Source organism: Bombus bifarius, unplaced genomic scaffold, assembly GCF_011952205.1.
Source record: "Bombus bifarius isolate JDL3187 unplaced genomic scaffold, Bbif_JDL3187 scf7180000008119, whole genome shotgun sequence".
NCBI lineage: Eukaryota > Metazoa > Arthropoda > Insecta > Hymenoptera > Apidae > Bombus > Bombus bifarius.
In genome coordinates, this window is record NW_022884454.1 from 120839 (window position 1) to 141623 (window position 20785).

The 20785-nt window shown below is 32.9% G+C and overlaps 1 protein-coding gene across 3 annotated transcripts in view; it reads left to right on the forward strand.

The window, feature by feature from the left end:
• Positions 1-20785, forward strand: part of LOC117208454 (protein eva-1) — a 144007-nt gene that overhangs the window by 109662 nt on the left and 13560 nt on the right. For all 3 annotated transcript variants that reach the window (XM_033449650.1, XM_033449652.1, XM_033449651.1), the window contains exon 6: positions 5697-5918. In XM_033449650.1, coding sequence (XP_033305541.1) covers positions 5697-5918 — 222 coding nt within the window. The remainder of the gene's footprint in view (positions 1-5696; positions 5919-20785) is intronic.

The window sequence follows — 20785 nt, forward strand, 5'->3', positions numbered from 1 at the left end:
CTAATGGGTCCGCGGGGATTATAGCTTCTAGCTACTAGTCAGCGTAGTATACAGAATCGAAATAACTTAAGCTCATTATCGTACTACCTGCTACGAAATTAATATGAAACCGTGGTAGCAGTCACGCTTGAGACGAATAAGAAAATATTGTTCATATGTGATGTTTCCTTAGAAAGAATTTAAAGCATGAGAATAATCACGAGAATATTTAAATTTAAATGAATCTTAGTAATTAAATTTTGATAATACTTTTAAAAATCTGTAGCTTTTTAATAATTTTAAGAATCTATTAAATATTGATTTATGGATTTTGTTGAAAATGACAACGTGAGTTCGTGCTCGCCATCCATATGCAGATGCGTTAGTTATAAGAAATAGTAACTAGAAGATAATCCTAGTTACAATTTTGTACGCGCGTGCAATAAAGGTTTTTTTTTGGCTCAGAACGGTGTGATAGATTTATCCATTCAATAAAATAATAACTATTGTGATCCTACCTCTGAGTATAGAAATAACAACAGATTTGTTAATATTTTATTATTTGTCAAAGTACAATTTTTACATTTGATTCTTTAAATAAAACTTTATAATGTAAAAACATTATATAATCTTTAAAAGATTTAAATTATGCATACGAGTTTAGACTACTTTATAAGCTCAAAAATTTCCAATTAAAAAGTGAAGCCTTATACGTTTTGCTTGTGATTTCTGGTTGTAAGCTGTGCCCTCTTTTAAGAGTATTTTAACATTTAATCAGTATTACAACTATACGGTATTATAATGGATCTGGTATTTTACTTCACTGCAAAAGAGCATAGTTGAATATCCAATGTACACTAACGTAGCCTCTGTCAGTTAAATATAATGTACGCATGAATTTGTGAAATAATGTATGAAGCTACAGACTGAGATTTACAATATGCAAACTTTCTTATAATTCATCATTTAAGTGGCTTTAGAAATAATTTCTAAAATATATTTTTATATCGTTTATCAATTGAATATGAATTATAAAAACTGTAACGGGTTATATAAATTGAAGACTGCTAGGACTTTTATCTTTTCCAATCACAGTGAAATTGCAACTGACGATTTTATATATTATATATTTTATATTTATATTATATATTTTATATATTATAATTCTAATATAAATTTTTCCAATACCTACAATATTTTTACAAAACTTTGTAAAATATAGAACTTATTCTTTTTTACTAAAAAAAGTAACTTTTTATTCTGTCTTACAACTATATTGTTCACTATTATATTTAAACTCGTCAATTTCGTGGAAATATCAAACATTTCACGCTCATTGTGTTTCATTTCATCGTCATCCAAGAAAGACAAATGGAATTTTTATTCAATATCTCATGGAAACAGAACACCTCTTCGTTGTATCACCGTCACATCGATGCATCTTCCCTGACCTCGCATTTTCTCTGTTCCATTATCCGCGAACGGCGGAGTTATAATGTATCCGGTTCGGTTAAAGCATCGAAGCTGTGCTTGCGGTGCCAAAGCTAGCGTAACCCATTGTACCGGCCAACACCGCAACACTGGTGTTAAATTGCAATTATTAATTGCAGTAAGTAAACTATACGAGGGGTTGCTACTTCCAACTCTCGAGACTGGTGGTTTAGTCGCGTCATAATTTCGCGATAGCTTCTGTTGTGTATTACACGAACTATGCCACCCTATCTGTTCGGATAACTACATTTTTATTATACTTCTGCTTTGGGGAAATTTTTTGGAAGTGATTTTTATGAAGATTATGATGGACATAAAAAATAATCATATTTATTTTGGCATTTGTATTCTAATTAATTAACTGAAGAGGCTGTTGCAGTAAAGACAGCTCCGATGATTTAAGTAAAGCAAAAAAAAAAAAAAAACAACTCAAAATCAATCAAAATTAAGTCACTTTTCCAAACGTGCTATAAATTGACAATTATAAACTATTATTTGTAGTAATAAATCTTTTCACTCTTGAAGATGGGATTTGTACCTTTTTTTCAATAAATACAATTTAAATGTTGAGTTGCTTATTGCTTATTACTCTGCAAATCCTTCTCAGGTACAGATTACTTGTAATTTTTAGTATCACAAATTAATAATGGATAATTTCAGCTCCAGCATTTGACTAGTTTCTATGATAAAACATTCTAACGAACAAAAACTAATAAAAAAATTATTGTACAGTTTGAGTCCTGAAAAGCATATAAAGAGCATACAGGCGCTAATATTATATTATTAAACATCTGCACGTATATCATAAATTTCCGAATGATAACAAAATTAAAATAAAAGTTAAAAAATTTCTATTCTTAAAGCCTCTTCTTTTAGATTTATCTCCTAGAATAATTTTCATTTAACAAACGGAATTCTCTCGGGTGCAAATATCAAATCAGAAAGTCAACTATGTAATATCCCTAAAATATAATAGTTATTTGCGGAATAGGAACATAATTTTGTAGGAAGATGAGCGGGTTACTTGTAAGGGCAACATGTGCTCCACATAGTTTAGCGGAGCTGTTTCTTTATGTCGGGTCACGAAAGCAAATCTCGTTTGACGTAAAACGCGACAAAATTATCTGCGGGCATTTTCTCTTACGTATTTCTACACTACATTATAGTAGGAATGCAGTTGATAAATAGTACGAGGAGAAAATAAAAAAAGAAAGGATGCCACGTAAAATTTCAAGGAGATTCAGCGCCTGCTAAAATTGCAAATTTTTCTGAAAAATGTTATCTTCGCTGTTTCGCGAAGAGAAAGAGAGAGAGAGAGAGAGAATATCTCTCCAAATTGAAATGTAACTTCAAAGCTGTTCGAAACTTACGAAAGTTTGTTATAGTTGGTCATGTTCTCAACATTTACACAGAAATTCGTAAGTTTATACGAGAGCTTCGTCTGCAATTAGAAGTTGAAAAGGTTATTAACTTTGGACTGTGTTAATTATGCGACAAATGTATAGCGTATCCTTATTGATCTAATTGTGAGAGTAAATATTGAATTTAATCGCCATTTCTTTTCAGGATTTGCGAATTATTTATGGTATCATTGTTTTCATGGATTTATTATCCTTTTATTTGTTTTTGACTCCTTACAATATGATAATTGTTCTGAAAGAATTTTTCAATTCCAATAGTTATCAAAATTACTTATTTTATGAGTAAATTCTCACGAAACGGGTTTACAGGTACTTAATAAATGGTTGACATTTTTTCCATGAAAAATTAGTCTTTCTATAAACATATTTTCAAAATTTAAAAAACATTTTAAAATTGAAAAGCATGTTGTCCTTACAACATACAAATTATTGACGAAGAAGAAGTTAAAGAGAATTCTGTTTTCATGTGTTTGCATTCAACTATGTTCTTAATACATGCTATCAATTTTTTCAAGAAATTCAACTAGTATTTAGTAATCAACTTCCATTGTATAAGTAGTGCACGTAATGATAATTCAATGGCCATTTGCAATTTTCTTAAACTTTGTTAAGCGATAAAGAAAGAATTTTTTCTTCGCACCAGTACGCGAGATCACCTAAATTTTTACGCTTCGCCTAAAGATATAACTTTTATCTTCGTCGGGAGAGTCGCTTAAGCTTTTATTCTGTCATCACGTTGCACTTCAAGATAAAGCGACTCATACGACGACGTTGCCTAAGAGGCATTTATGAAAATCATATTTTTTCAACAACTATCAATCTTTCATGTGCCAAAGAAATTTAAAAATATCACATTTTCGAGACTGAAAACTAATTTTCGTAATACATATGAGTATGTGTACTTTTCTAGCAGGAAAGTATTTATAACAATACGTGCAATAAGGAAAATTTCAAGTGCAAATTTAATGTTGTTATCATTATAATCGCGGTTTTTAATTGAAAAAGTATTTTCAAAATATTATTGTCAAAAATATACATATAACGGATGCAGAGAGCCTTTATTGATGCTTATTTTGTTTTAGTAAATCATTTTCTTTTTAGTTCATTTCTGTCTTTCCATACAAAAGCCAATATTTGCAAAGTATTCTGAAATAATAAAAAAATGTAATTTTAGGTTGATGATGCAATGAAAAGCACAGAAAAAGTTAAGGAAGAATTCAAAAGAAACAACCTAAAATATAATTTTCCATAGCTTTTGATCTAATTCTTAATATACTTGTACGTGTACTTGTAGATTTCACAAAATTAATTTTCTCGGAAACGAGGTCTTGCGTAAGAACTTCATTCTATATCTGCTATTTATATATGCCACCATTTTGCATATATATGCATATGCATTTATGTTACCATTGAAAGCACACGCTATACAAGATCTTCGGGAGTAGATGATAGAAAATTTAGGAAAAATTTATTTTCTCAACAAGAACTATAATTTGGTCGATTTTTTAACATCAATAACTAATAGACAAAACTTCAAACACAATATTTTGATTTTTCATCTTCATCTTATTTAGTCTCGTAAAACCACCTTTATAATTTTTTATTATTTCTTATCAAGCATTTAATATGAATGATAAAATAAAGTTATGCACATAACAGTATGGATGTAATTCTCCACACACGTATAATTTATGCAGACAACCATTATATACGTAATTGTGTCGACTTTTTAATTCAGTGTCACGAAATCCAGATCGATTTATCAACGTATCGACAGAGTGCTAATTTTATCGCAAATTTTTACATGCCAGAGTAACTCAGAATATGTTGTGCAACACGTTCGCGTCAGTGCGAGACACAGATTTCGTCCGTTTGAAATGGAATTGCATACGCGATGCGGTATATCGATAGCGTAGCCATATATCGAAGTCGAACATTATGCGGCCGGAAATAAATTGACTACTGTCAGATTATGGAACAGGGAATCTTATATGGCTGACAGAAACTATTATTATTTCATTTCCGTTGTTTATATACGTAGACGAAAAAGTTGTTAATGAATTATGTTATTTATGGTTTGAAAACATTCATATGTTTATAATATTACTATTGGATAATGAGAAGGTTACTGGATATTTGAATGTTTCATCGAGTGATTTTTTAATAGGTGTATTCCAAACAATTATTATTTAGGCTGAGTGTTAACTATACAACTAGTTTGTAGAAATTACATTTAATCCTTTCTATAAGAAAAAATTTATTTACGTAACTAAAATTCTTCATTAAAATAGTAACACTTAAGAATATTTATTTTTTCTACTACTACCATGAGGTAAAGCAAGAACCATTTTCTACATCAAGGAGCAACTATAAATATTATCACCAGTAAAAATCAATTTCATCCATGCAACACAAACTGAACTATAAAAAGCAATAAGAAGAGGAAACGTTTTTGTAAACAAAATTCCTTTGATACTTCTGTCAACTCTACATTGCATTAAAGTATTTCTTGAAAATAAAAAATATTTGTGCCCTAAATAATTATAAAACATGCACAATAGAAAAGTAATTAAATAACAAACAAAACGAAAACATAGGAGACTCTATGAAAATGAACAGCCAGGTAAGAAATAAAGCAAGAAGTGCGCATAAACATAGTGGCTGAGTTTCAGTAGAGGATTTCACTGCTGCTAAATGAAACCCCGAAAATGCGTGAAAAATTCGAGTTTCTTATGTTTCTCATTCAGCTTGAATTTACTGTTAGAACCTCATTAACCGCGATTCATTCCATTCCTCTGGTTACAGTACCACGAGCTGTGTTGAAAGAACAATACCAAGGCGACGTGGAAATGGACGAGGTGGATTTGATGCATCAATTTGAGGAGGGATTCGACAGGGCAGACTTCAGGGCTGAGTTCAGTCCTAGTCCGAACCTCGAAGGGCCACAATCTCAGCCTAGGGACAACATCTCCCGGAATTTCCCTACGGTCAGCTCATCCCCGCCGCGAGCCAGAACTAACAACGACGGTGAGTAACAAGTATTAGTTGCTTCCTCTTCCAGAACTTGTTCCAGGACAAACTAACTTCCATAACGTATCGTTCGAACTATTTCTCACCGTCTTTGTTGCGCTATTATATACATACACGCCAAATTGATTCGACGTCTATGAAAAAAGTTGATGGTATATATAAAAATAGAAACTTAGAAATAAAAACAAACTTAAATTCAAAAATAAGAAAGAAATTTAGGAATTCGAAAGAAGATCGTAGTTTTCATAAGATAACTTAAAGAGATGATGTAAATTTCTCTAATTTTATACATAAATATTTGAACTAATGTTTCATACTATCAAGTGCAAAGGATTCAACATTGTGTGCCATATTATATTACCGTCAAATTAATAAATATTACATAGAATCGTTAAGTACATTTACTGAAATAAATTAAACATTTACACAATATCGTGTTTAATCGTCTCCGACTGAGTTCCATCGTATGAATTTGGCGTTCTCATCTTACTTTTAAATTTAGGTTTCGTTAAGAATATTTTTCGTAAAAGGAGGTTACAGCAGTAAAATGATCTACTTTCTTATCAAATTTAAACGAGGGTAATTCTAAACAATTTTTATAAATATATTCCTGACATCAGTAAACAGAACATATTCTTAATTCTACCACAATATACATAAAGAAGAAAACTAAATTCAGAATAATCTTACTGCTGTGATTCCTTCTTAATTGATTTTCAGCAAACTTAGAAACTTTCCTTATCACACTGGCACACACGCTTGCTTGATGCACGATTCTCCACCTTAGCATGCTCCGTTAGGCCCGCACTGACACATTGCATACGCATGCACAAACGCGAGGCATTAGTGTAACCAAAGTCGTTAGCAATGCGAACATTAACGCTCGAACGTAATTAAGGTTAACGTAACACCGATATCGCGTTGCTTTATGATTTATATACATGTATGTATATCTCTATATATACAACTCTTATATCGGTATCTGGTCCGCGCTAGTCCACGACTACCAGCTTTCCAGTTTTGGCTAATAACGTTAGCGGTTTACCCAATGCTAATAGGAAATCGATAGCGTAGGATTTGTAAACTGGAGAGGCGCACGTCGTGTTGCGGCCACCGAAAATAGGAGTCCACATGCAGTAGGCGTCCTTGCTCAAAGCGTGATACGGTTTCTGGAACCCGGTCAACGATCGGTCAACGGAGGACCTCTGCGTTCTGATAATTGCCAACCATTGTTTGCTGTCGTGCATGGAATGGGACATTCCCCGTCGCCACGGTGAATCGTTCTTTTGTGTGAAGAAAATGAATCGAACTGTCTCAAGAAGTAGCTCTCTAGTAGACTTTTGTTCCGTTTAAGTCGATTCCTTGAATTAGGAAAAATTGATTTTAGGAGGGAGTAGTAGAGATATGATAAATTAGATCTTTGATCTAATTTCTGAGTTTGTGGTGCTGGAATTTGAATAATATTATTTGAGAAGAATTGAGTTAGGATTAAATACTATTAATTTCTGGTTGTTACCGCTATATGATCTGTTCCGCGTACACATTCTTGTGTATAAATCACAAAATGTGTGTTAATTTTAAGCAAGTAATCAAGTCTTCAAAACAAAGTGTAAGCCAGTTTTCTCTATAACGTCGTTAGTAAGTATCAACTTTATTTTATAATCAAAATATCGATTTATGCCCACCCTAAGTATGCTAAGTGAATAACAATTTTATTGGTATCGGAAATTATGAATATTTGAATATGTATAAGAAAGTAGAGGTTTCTATTTTAGTGTATTTCGATACATGAGCATACAGTGTATTAATAATTACAGGGATTGAAGTACAGTTATATTTAATACGTCTACATTATGTATGTGTCTTTTAATCCACATTCAAAACCGTGAATTCTATAGAAAATTGCTTAGAAATATTTGGCAAAATGAAATAAGATAATTATGGTAAAGTGAAAAATAAATATACTATTGTACCATTCTCAGCGTTTTATCTAAAAAAGTGATACTAACAAGGAATTCATTGATACGATAGCTTAAGATAATGAAAGAACAACACTATTCAAATTCCAATATTCCAATATTCAAAAATGAAACTAAGAGAGTCACGGAGCGAGTTAATTAAAATTTTTCGCAAAAATACGTTTTTCATCTGAATATACTTAGGCTAATTGGTTTTGTTCTTTTCTACGTCAATGTACGAGTGAAGAGATATTCAATTCCCTGCAAAGACTTGCAATGTACTATCACTGAAACTCGGCAGATGCTGGAAAACGAGATATCTGACAGACGTCGATCTCTGTTGTCCAGGATAGCATAGCTGCCATTACTTCAGAAACATGGTACGTGTAATTGGTGGACTGGTATTATTAATAGTAATAGTGAATTGCGGAGACTTCAGGCAGAAATAGTTCGACGTCATGTCTGACCAATATAGGACGTTACTAATACTGTTCGAACGAGTGCGAGAAAACTCAGGCAGAAAGTCTAACATTAAGAATAAAATTTTTTCCAGATATCATAAATTACTCAAACTCTTCGTTAAAACTTATTCAACTAGTATTAATAAATTATCATTAATTTCTATAAATCTCCTAATTACACATATCTTATAGTTTTAAATTATATATAAAATTAAAAAATGTCAATTATATCACATGCATATGACAAGTTATTTTATAAATTTTTTTAAAAAAATATGATAAGTGGAATAATATCTAACATATAAATAACAATAATAATATAGCATTACGAATGCCATACTCATCTATCACATTAAACTGTCAAGGAATTAATATTTCAACATATAGAATCTCATTGTTATTCGAAGCTGATGGATGTTCAATTCTAATTTCAACAGTTGCTCCTATACGAAACTCAGTATTTCGACAAACAATTTCTACATTCATCCGGTTTATGTGACAACTATCTGTACATCCACAAGCACAGGAGTCACATCGATAGGGTCCCATAGAACAACCTGTGCATTTCCAAATTAATTCAGACAATTACGCCGCCATCCATACTCTCGTTATTAAGATCCGATGCATTACCCTTCCTCTCTTGTTTCGCACTGAATACGTTTCTCTGTGAATTGAAAAAGAAGTACGGAGCCACCCCCGCTCGGAGTAAACAATACGCGCCGAGGTACACTAGAATTTTTCCCTAAGTGCTTTCGTCTCTCGTTTTTCGGCCTGCTCGACAAAACTTCCATACGAAACACGACTTGAACGTCACGAGACGTGTTCACAACACCGTGGCTTTTAATAATGAGCTGATAGAACAAAATCGTCGTTTCTTTGTGCTTCGTCTGCCCACATGAAACTTTTTCCCCACGTTTCGTCTTAGCGAAAGAAAATCGTACGATCAAGGTTCAAGGATCAAGTTTCTTAATCGTGGTTTCACGGACTTTGAATTTGTAGTCAGGATATTTTAAAATAATGTAAGATTTTTTCAAGTTTAGTTAAGTAACAAAACATGTTTTGGCTAATAGGGTCTTTCTGGATTCAAGTGAGATACATTTAAAATATGTGGTTTTTTGAACTGACCGAGTCTGTGTAATTTATATAGACTTTGACGCAAGTATACATAATTGAAATGAGTTTTATGGTCTGGTATAGCAGCTTCTCGTAGAGCCTTTGTTTTCTTAAATTACAGTGATTAAACTAAGGTAATTAAGATTTATGACGATTTCTCTTACACCACCATAATTCGCAGCCAGTCAATCTTACGAACCTTAATTTCAACAAATGAATTTTTGTTATTCTTCTTCGTGATTAGCGCACAAATTATAACCATCTGCATACATGTTCCAATAAATATGGAAACTAGGTCCACACGGAATCCAAACATAACCATATAACTCGAACCGAGGCACCCACCCGTCGGCGTCGCTCCTTAATTAATCATCAAGCAAATTTACTCAGCTCCGGCCGAGGTGTCGACGATATTCTCGTCCCCATCCTATGCTATTTCATTTCAAATATTTATCGTTTGGCTCGGCCAATTAATTCGACGACGATCTTCTGACGACGCGTGCCCCCGATGATCCTCCGGGGTGCGATAACGAGCGAATACGTCGTCGTGAAGCAGAAACTCGACGAGATAAAACGGTCTGTTCCACGTTCGCGATTGAACCACCGACAAAGGGAGCCTCTCGTTGTTCGGAACTTCGAAAGCGATTTCACCGAGCTAATTTCCCGTCCACTGATTCCTTTAAACGGGCTCGCGTCGCCACTGGAAAAAGCATCGAGGGGATGGATGAAGGAAGAATAGAACTGAAGGAACAGCTCGCGAAAACGAGCAGAACTTCGAATCGAAGGAAGTTTATTAAAGTGAAATAAAATATTGAAGCGAATGAATCTTGTTAATTACTAAGAAATGATGTATGCATTCGACGGTTTAGATTCGTTCGATGATAGTTTGGCTGATTTTCTCCCTTTTCTTGAGTGATAAGTGTGAGGCATTAAAGAGGAAAGTGGTTAGTAGGAGCGCTTTTGAATATTTTATGATTGAAACTTATGCTAATAGGATATAGAGAAACAAATATTGCTTGAAGTACATATATTTAAATAACATTAGCCGTTTACATAATTGATAATTTTATTATAATTTTTAACATCGTATTATATTGGATGTTAAAAAGGTTAGCATGTTGAAGATTGTTTAACAAAGATATTTTTGTCAGGTTGAATAACTGTCAATTTTACGTGATTTTACATAGGATGTTAAAAAAGGAGGAAATATTTAATCAATATACATAGGTTTCAATATCAATATTTTTAATGCACAGTATTTCTAACTTTAATTTATTTGTTCATATTTAGTTAAATTTAAATCACTAAATATTTGAATTAAAATATAAACGAAGTATAATCACTGCGTAAATTTAGATGAAAAAAGTAAAGATTCTTATTGAACATACTATTGTAATAAATTCATATTATCTTAGTTTTATAGGGGCGTCGTTATGGGAAACAAAGTAATTCAAGTCCCAATACATTCTCTGCCAATGGTATTGTGTTCACGAATGAAAGAGAAAATATGAAATGTTTCAGCCCCGAAAATTTCTAATTAGCTAGCAGCTGAGACGAATTGTGTGACAAAATTGAATCACGGAACTTGAATTTCAAAGATTCTTCCGTGGGTCTTGAAAGCTTTAATTGGAATTCTATTCACTCGGACGCTTCCAGTCGCGAGTTTTCTGCCTTGCTTCGGGTACTTTCTTTCCAGATGCTCGAGCAGACTAGGGAAAAAGAGAGAGAAAAAAGAAAAATAAAAGAAAAAAGAAAAAGGGACGATCCCTTTATCCAAGAGTTCTGCCTTTTTTATCACGTTTAGCCACTTCTTCGTAACTCGTTTAATTTCATTTGAATACATTTGCACGATGGGGAGAGAGTCTTTGGAATATCATATTAAACAACCTCGTACTCGAGCCACTTTTCGCATTAGTTGTAGAGTTGCGTTTAATACGTTTAGCTTTGATGCTTTCACCCAGCGCAGCATGGACGCACGAAACCTGCGCTCCAGTTTATTTGTTGAAAAATTTATTTTTTTGTCTAATTCGTTTGATGTGATTTAATACCAAAGCTCCTTTTCCAGAAGTATGCGTTATATCAATTCGATTAATTTTTCGCTCCTAATTCTGTATAATATTGAGTTATATATGTGTATACACTCATGAGTTTTAGGACATCTTTTATTTTTAATACAAACTTCATATTTGATGTAAATGTGTTTTAAATTGCGAGCATTTTTTATAAAATCTTTAATAGACAAACTACCTTCTTTGTTGCATAACAAATTAAACGGTATTGAAAATCATATATTTTTATGATTATTTATATTTTCTGTACAATGTTAACTCAACAGTGACAAATTGTACCAAATTGAACTTTGACTTTAACTTCAAATGTATCAAATCGTCAGAGCTCTATTCAGAATTCTATCAACCTATTTTTATTTAGAAGTTCGTTGTCTGTTAAATTTCTGCTTCAAATTTAAATTAGATGCGTGGTACTTTAAATATTTTAATCGATGTTAAGAAAGAAGGTTTGAACGAACGTGGTAGGACTTAGAACACGAGTTCACATTCTATTACAGAATTACGTAATTACATCTGCAAGACGACACATATTTATGTAGCTTCTACTGTTGCTGGTTAAATGTTAATTAACTTTAGCCGTAAAATAGAAGCACTTTTCGCAAGATAATTTCTGACAGCTAAGTGGTCAGACAAAGAGAGGACAAGGATCAACGAACTAAAGTAAAATTACAGGTCCCAAATTCCCCTCTAAATTTTTAGAAATATTTTAAAATATTTTACGTAAAAAATACTAACTTGACTACTTTAGTTATGAAATATTTTACATTATGAAAGGTGTGATAAATTTTTTATAAATGAAAGAATATATCAGTTGTTGTTCATTGTAACTTCCTGAGCATTCTTTTCTTCTTAGAAATTGTCTGATTTTGATAAAGCTGTCACTTTAACTCCCAGATAATACAGCTTTTGAAACATAAATTGGAATAAAGTTGAATACACAAATTTATGGTGATGTATTATATCTAGAAAGGTTTATTCAGCTATATAAGTTTGTGTTACTGAAACCTAATTCAAGATAGTTTCTGATTAAATCGGCATGTATTTGCTTATTCATAGTATATTACTACTACTGTTAAGTGTATGTAATGTATTCATTACCTTTATACATACATCCATCAAAATATTACTTCATTTGAATCTCTTAAGAAATTAATTATCTGCTTTATCCCCATCAATGTTTACCTTTTTTCCTAAACTACAGTCGAATAAAACATTAAAAACTTTAATTTTTAAAAATCCTTTTGTCCTACGTCAAATATTCTGAACGCAATCCAATCCGAGAAAAAGGAACTTTTGAAACAAATAATCGCATGCCCTCGGTGGTTTTTCGGTTTAGACTCGAAAAGCGTTTTAAACAACAAAAGGTAGTAATGGGAACGGTAGGGGTAGGAGCTGAAAACTAAGGGAAAGACGTTCGCGAGATACTCGATTTACTCGAAGATAATCAACACAGGAAGAGACGAGAGTCGCTGTGAAAGCCTCCAGCTGCATCGCATCCAGGAGCCGCGTAATTATAGGTGCATACACCTAGGCTGCAGTTGAGTCCCCGGAACTGTTCTTGGACGAAAGCTCTCTAAGTTTCCGCGCTGGCTTTCGAAGCACTATTCCAAGTTCCGGTTACGTGGCTTTAATGAGTTGGTCGCCGAGGCGTGTATAATACAACGCACGAAATTACCGATCCCACTTTTGTCATCGTGATTAAGCTGGACTCGAGTCAGCGAATTCATCCCTCTTCTCTTTTATCTCTTAGTTTGTGACAATTTCTGGAATAGCTTCGATGACAGAATTCAATTATTATAATAATGAATTTTTAGTTTTTTTTTCAATTTAATTTCTTTTTTCCTCCTACCTATGTTTTGGTGTAATTATATTGATTAGATGTTCTTCCAAACCATCCAGTACTTCTTAAAGGTTGAAAGAAAGAGAACACAATCGTTCCACTCAAACTTTTCCACTACATAGGGGATCGAAATCCTTGAGGATGTGTTTCAATCTAGAGAAAATTAGGCTTCTGCCGAGGCTCAATAATACTTGACTTAATTTATTGAAGGGGTTTCTGTCTGAGTACGAAACACAATTCATCATATAGAATTCGATTACTTGACAATCTATTTTTAAAACTTAATCTTTCATTATATACTTTACTTTATTTTAAAACTATACGACTTGCATTTAGAAATAAAACATTTATATTATTATATTAATATAATTTAATATATTATATAAACAATATATTAATGATTATTATCTTTTTATAATTAAAGTATTTATTAAAACTAAATTTCGAATTTTTACTTTAAACTCAATAACATATTAAAGAGAACAGTGTCGACAGTTTAAAATATTTCACGTCTCGGAGGATTGATCAGAAATTTATAGCGGTTATTGGCAATAACAATTATCGACCAACTGATAGGGAGAGTTCTGAGTAGTTTCCGCTCGAGGGTATCTCATTCTTGAAAGTCTGAACAGAACAGTGAGTCCGGTGACAGGACAAAAGTATCACATGAAAATTGATAGGTAGAATTTTAGAAGGTCCCTTAGTAATTAGACCAATCACGAGTAAACTATTCATTGTTGGCTATTTAAGCGTCCATCTATCGGACCAAATTGAATAATTCGCAAGTTTGTTGTAATATTAGCGAATTGAACGTAAATGAGATCTTAGACTGATCGTGTTAGCACGATACTTTGACACACCAGTCGTCTGATATCGTTAGAGTCGTGTACCACGTATGAATTGTTTGCAAAGGGATAATTAAAGAGCTACCACTAGGAATCAATGATTTGTTGTGGGACATTGTACAACTAAATTAACGGAGATCATTCTGTGTATAATAGAAACTTCGTAAAGCTATATAGCATCGCGATTTGGAGTTTAATTAAGCTTCGTCTTTGCGGTTTGCCAGGTTGTTGGTTCCTGATGGTTTTATTGCACTGTCATAATTATTATTTCTTTCTGCGGTATTTTTTATAAAAAATTTCTAAAATTCTCTGTAGACCTTTTTCAATATTCATTAGTTCATTGTGAAATAGACAAATGTTACAGTCTTTCATTTTTCTTTTTGTTCCTTAACTGCGTCAATTTGTTTATTGCTAATTTCGTTATTTATATGCATAGTGTTCAATTCCGAAAAAGAAAATGACTTATTTTCATGAATTTATTTTTCATATGAGGGCAATGAGTAATATTTGTATTATTTTGTTCTTTGTATTTCAATTTATAGAGTTGGTTAATTTGGCGTCTAGAAGACTCTACATCCTAGCACTTAAAAAGAAAAAGTTCCCAACTATCAGAAAATCAAGGCCTTAGCCTAATATATCAAGGGGCGCAGGTATCCATTCGTTAAGCACAGAGGAGTAACCAACTCTGAGAGAAAAGAATGGAAAAGCGTGCCAGTTTTATTAGCCGAGTGAACGAAATTACCTTTTCACCATGCGTGTCTATCGTCGCCGCTCTTAATCCAATCAAACCTCCTCAAAATCCAATTTTCTCGAAGCGTGGTCCCTTTAACGCCACCTACGTCGGGAGTTGCTAAAATTCTCTGTTCGACCTTGTTAAAATATGAAAGGACACCCACGCCGAGCAAGGATTATCGACGTACCTTTGCCTCGACTCACCTACACACACACGTTATTTTCTTTTTTTCTTTCTTCGTTCAGGGAAGTCAGCCAACCCCGATCACACGCTGAATGCAATAAAGCGATCGAAGAACGACATTTCACTCGATCTCGTTCAAATACCTTTTCTTTTGTAAACTAGAATTAAAGTGGGGGCGAAGAATGAATAAAGGATGGAAGAAAGAGATCGACATGAAAATTCGCAGTCGGAAGGTTTTTTCAGTAAGGAAATATTATCCGATCGAGGATTAATTAGCCTTATTCTACAATGTATTGTCTATAATGGAATCTTTATCGAACATTGTTGTGGAAGAATTCCGTTTCAGATCTATAGTTATAAAACAAAAAGAATAATTTTTTACTCATGTTGCACGGATGGTTGTGATTCGCTGAAGAATCGAGAAATTAACAAATGAATAGGTAATTGTAAAAAACTTGAAAAGAATTTTTATTAAAGAACCGATGATGAAAATATAATGAATAAAGTACCCGAAAGAAAGATTAATTATCATGAAAGAAGAGCTTGATTGTTAAGGAAATTCGAAGAAGTTGGATGGATGAAGCGGAAGTTTGAAAATCGAGTATTTGTGGGGTAGAAAGGTATCCGAGAGGAAAAAAGGAAAGAAGTCTTTTGCAGAGAGATGAAGTAAAGAAAAATAAACTAAAGACCGCATCGAAACATACATCAACATCAGTAGGAAAAGCTAACGATGGATGAGAAACAAGAGGCAACACAGAGGAATAACGTTGGAAGGAAGAAATAAAATGGGAGAAAGATGTTGGCGTAGCGTAGAAAGCAAACTAATTGAAAAAAAGCGAGAAAAGGTAGGTGAAAAGTTCTTATAAAGCGATAGAGTAACTAACTAACGTAAAAGTAAACCAAAAATCGAGCGAACGTACAAATGAATTTATTCGCAGTGTATTCAAGAAATCATAGTATAAAAGGAATAACTAGCCGACAAAGCAAGCTCAAAAAATATAACACACCGTGCAAAAGATAAATTAGAATGAGGACGAGCATAATTTAAAGAAAGCGTAGGTAAATACAAATGCAAAGCTTGGTTTGTTCATGAGAAGGATGATTATGATAATATTTGTGAAGAACAATTTTGTATATGGTTTTTCTGGGACGGTGAAAGATTCTATTACTGTTATATTACTATTATAAAGCGACCGTTCATTTTAAAAAGTTATAATCAATAAAATTTCAGTAAAAGATATTATAGATCACTTTGAACCACTCATTTTTCTTCTAATTTTCCAATTATAATCGAAAGGAAAATCGACTTGTTCCAGTTGGGTAGGTTACTTTCAACAGTGATACAATCAATAATAATATTTTTATTAAGATACATACAAAATATAATGTGATAGACTTGAAATATCGTTAAAAAGTTATATTCTTTTCGCGTCTTGTTCTATTACTTTATCGTCGAATAATTCATTTAGTGCATTCATTAGTTTTTACTTCTCTCGTTAGAATGAAAAACTATAATCAATCACTATTAAATAACTTTTCTTCCTCATGTGTACAAAAAATCCACATATAGAGAATTAAGTAACCAACCAACCATTCATACATTTCACCTGTCTACCTTTAAAGTCCCCTAATTTGCTCAACGCAAATTGGCACACAGAACCACATACAAAACAAAACGCAATTATAATTACAGAGCGTGATTACGATTTCACCCACGAGATCTCCGGTGTCACTATAACAACCATGAATCCGCATTCAAGCAAAACTCTGAAAATCAGTTCCATGAATGGTTCATTCGACTGCGGGCTTTAACGACCGCTTTCTCCCACAAACAAGCATTGTGTTACTGACTCGTGCAAATAATTCAGTCGTCTAATTAAAAGCACCCACACATCCTTGTGGACGTATTTCAGGGCCCAGCTCGGGGACACAGATCACAGAGAAGTCACGGATGGTGCACTAGGCCGAAGACACACACCCGACACGATAACGCGTCGTAACTGGTCGTTAATTAAAGGCAATGGGGGACAGGATGCTGCCACTCAGGAAAGTCGATCGTATCATTTCCATCAGATGTCATTGGCGAAGTTTGATCTGGCACCTCCTGTCGTTTCATTTCACCGGCAAAGAAAATATTGGCAAAGTTTTCGATGAAAACGCGGCATCCTTCCCGTTCGCATAATCTCTTGCGGACGATTAGATAAGCAAACTTCATAATTGATCTCTCCTTTCTGTTAGCTTTCAACCGGAATCGAAGTCGAACTCATCAATGACCAACGGGTCCCTTTGGACAAAATTAAATTCCCACAATCGATACGCGAAATGAATTTGCTGGCTTCGCGCGTTCCAACTCGACATCGACAAGGGTTAAAAATTGTAACACGCTGGAAATTGAATTCTATATTGGGTCAAATTGATATTCTTCTTCTTTGTTTGTCATCCTAAATTTTTATTGGTTACGTGTATTTATATCAGATGAACTTGATTAATGTGTGAAAGGAAACGTGTTGAGACTTATTTATAACTATTTTTTCTGAATATCTTTCTCTGTTTTAAAATAAACGGAGATAGGAAAGTTACATATAAAGAGAATTTAATCAGACAAAGAAGGAAACAGTGTTGCAAGATGTATGCAACTTGCTGTTTCTTAAGTGGATCATTTCTATGAACCACACGTTCAACAATGACACAGTTAAACATTGAAACTTTCACTGTTTAATCTAGCTAAAAGTCTGCTGGTAACACGAGTTTAAAACTCGTAACAGTTAAGTGAATAATTTAACGTGAGTGAGCGGGAAGTTTACACATTGCCAAAGAATTTCGATGTTCTATGCTCGGTAAACGTTAATCTTTTATTAAGTAATCCCTTTCAAAATCGATTTCCTCTTGAAATTCGCAAAACTTTCAACTGCGACGAATAAAGGTGGAATAAATTTCATTTTGAATTGATCCATTTTCTTTTTGTTGCTTGCATTAAAATATGTTATAACGAATTATTTGTTCTATTAATAACATTTTAAGGTAACTAATCACATATGGTTCTATATAAAATATAAGATATAATATAAAATTTGTACATAATATAAAAATTTTGAAATGACAAAAAATTGAAACTAAATAAAACAAATCTTACAGTACCAATATTATCTAAAAATTAAATATAAAAAATTCTCTCATAATAAATTTAATCAATATATAAATCGAATTGAGAGGGACTAAAATACAAAGGTCTAGAGATAATCCTTGTCGTGTTTATTTGTGTGCAAGTCCAACTTGATCGATGAAGGTGCAATTATCGAACAGCTGTCGTGGTATCAATGTCTGGCACTGTAACTGTTGCAGTTGCGCAAACTTTCAAGCCCTTTGGGCTAGAATTCCTGCATTCCTAGCAAGAGCTTGCGATCGTCGGCAAACTTTACGACATAGCACGGAAATACAGTTGAATTTCCACGAAGAATACCAACAAGCTGGTCCTTGTTATTATACTTTCACGTTCTGGTTATTACGTTTGTCACGCCGGATTATTTCGGTACACGTTTAACGTTCGTTCTCGCGCATTTCACATTGCTTTTTATTCGTCGCGCCCCCATTAATTGCACGACGAGGAAAATGTATTTGTATAACCGAAGAAACGTACGTACGGTTTTAAGCTCGTAATATTCTTAAATTTTTAATATTTTTAAGAATTAATGTTTCATAATATTTAAACGCCAATTTCATATATTTATCTTAAACTTTGAAATTATTTTTACTTTTATTGGAAGAATATTGATAAACATTTCAGAATCTTTTCGGATTTTTCGAAAGCCTAGAATAGTAGGAAATGGCCTTGAACATGAACGATTTAGCTTTTGCTATGACGCAAGACGAAATATATTTGTCATTTTTAGGGGATTAATTAATATGATTAACAATATTTTACGCGAAATAAATTTATTCGGTTGAATAAATTTCGTAAACAAATAGAAGATTGTAAAAGAGTGGATGTTTCAGCTGTTTCTTTTATTTCTATATTTATCCATTGCATATCTTTCATTTTTATCGCTGACCAGGCTTAATTATTCTCAGAGGTAATGACCCTGCAGACAATTGAGACTTACATAGACGTTATATCGAAGATTGAACTATCGATAACTAATTTGACAATAACGGGAGATAGATTTGACAGATAGTAACGAGAGTATACTAATATGCTTCAGGTATAATTTCATTCCGATTAGATAACTAACACTGGCGAAATTTCCTCAAATTGATTCACTGTCTGGGTCATCACTGAATTGTTGCGTGTGTCGCACAATATTATTTTGTAGTAAATCAAGAATGCCAATGCTAGACAAAACACTTATTTTATTACAATAAAGATTTAATTAAGGTTTAAAACATAGTCCCAATGTTGTAATCAAAATAATTTTATTGTATTTAAGAAAACAAAAAAAATATTTTGTAACTTGAATTCTATTTATAATTTGAATATATTTGAAGTATTTTGTGATTTCTTTTAATGAAAATTGATATTTTTATATAATAGAGATTTAAACAGTAAGAAAATAAACAATTTTCACGTGGTAAAAACATTTTTACTTTCGTTTCATATACCCTCCTCTTCTAATTTATAACATAAACAATAATTATTAATATCAGTGTAATAATATACTCGATATCCTATATCAATAGCAGTTCAATTGACTAAGAAAATGATATTAAAAAAATAACACACATTTTTTTAAAAGTTAAACAATGAACAATATATTCATTCATCTGTAAAGTAAATAGTGCTGAAATTCTTTTGTGATTCTTCCAAAACAATTACATTTCACAATTCGTTAACCATCAAAGACACAATTTAACACGTCAGAAATTTTTCGAAAATCAGGTTACATATTGAAACTTTCAGCACGTTGTCAAATGAACTTCGTTCGTGCAACAAAATCATTCAAGTAGATAATTCTTCAACCATTTTAACCGATCCTGTTGGTAAGCTTTTCACCCTGTATGATCCCATTGAAAATCATCGAACCCGTGTTATAGCGCGAAAGTTTTAGATTAAATCGTCCGTAAAGCATTCTCGATAATGACGCAAAATACACACCGTGATGGCGAAGATGTTCGACAAAAAACTTATTAGCTAACTAACGCTGGTGACTCGGTTTCGATGCGCGTCGCCAGGAAGTTAGTTCAAACCCTCCGGCCAGAAGTTGTTGGTACCGTTGCGACAAGATTGACGATAAACTTGGAGAAGTTGCCAGCAGGAGGGGGTTGCATCTAAAGTTCTTTTCTCGAAGAAGAAACACAGACATGGAACTGTCTCTCGATCTAATGACTATTAATTCAGGAAGAATGTAACAAGAAGTGCTGTTATGACCATTTTCTGAATATTGCAATTAACTTCCATTGTATTAAAAAGAGAATCCTATTTTTGAACGAACTTCTTATGTTGTCATTATGACCTATATGAATCTATAGACTGTATAAATAGACAAAAAGAAGATATAATACGAATTTTTTAAATTTTTCTTTGAATTCTTTTGTCCTTTCAATTATGTTATCATACACGAAAGAAGAGAAAAGAACACGAAGAGAAATTTTTACAATTTTTTTTGTACGAGCACTTAAAATTAGGCATTCCATGCAACTCGCGCCAAAAGTGTAAGATATTTTCACA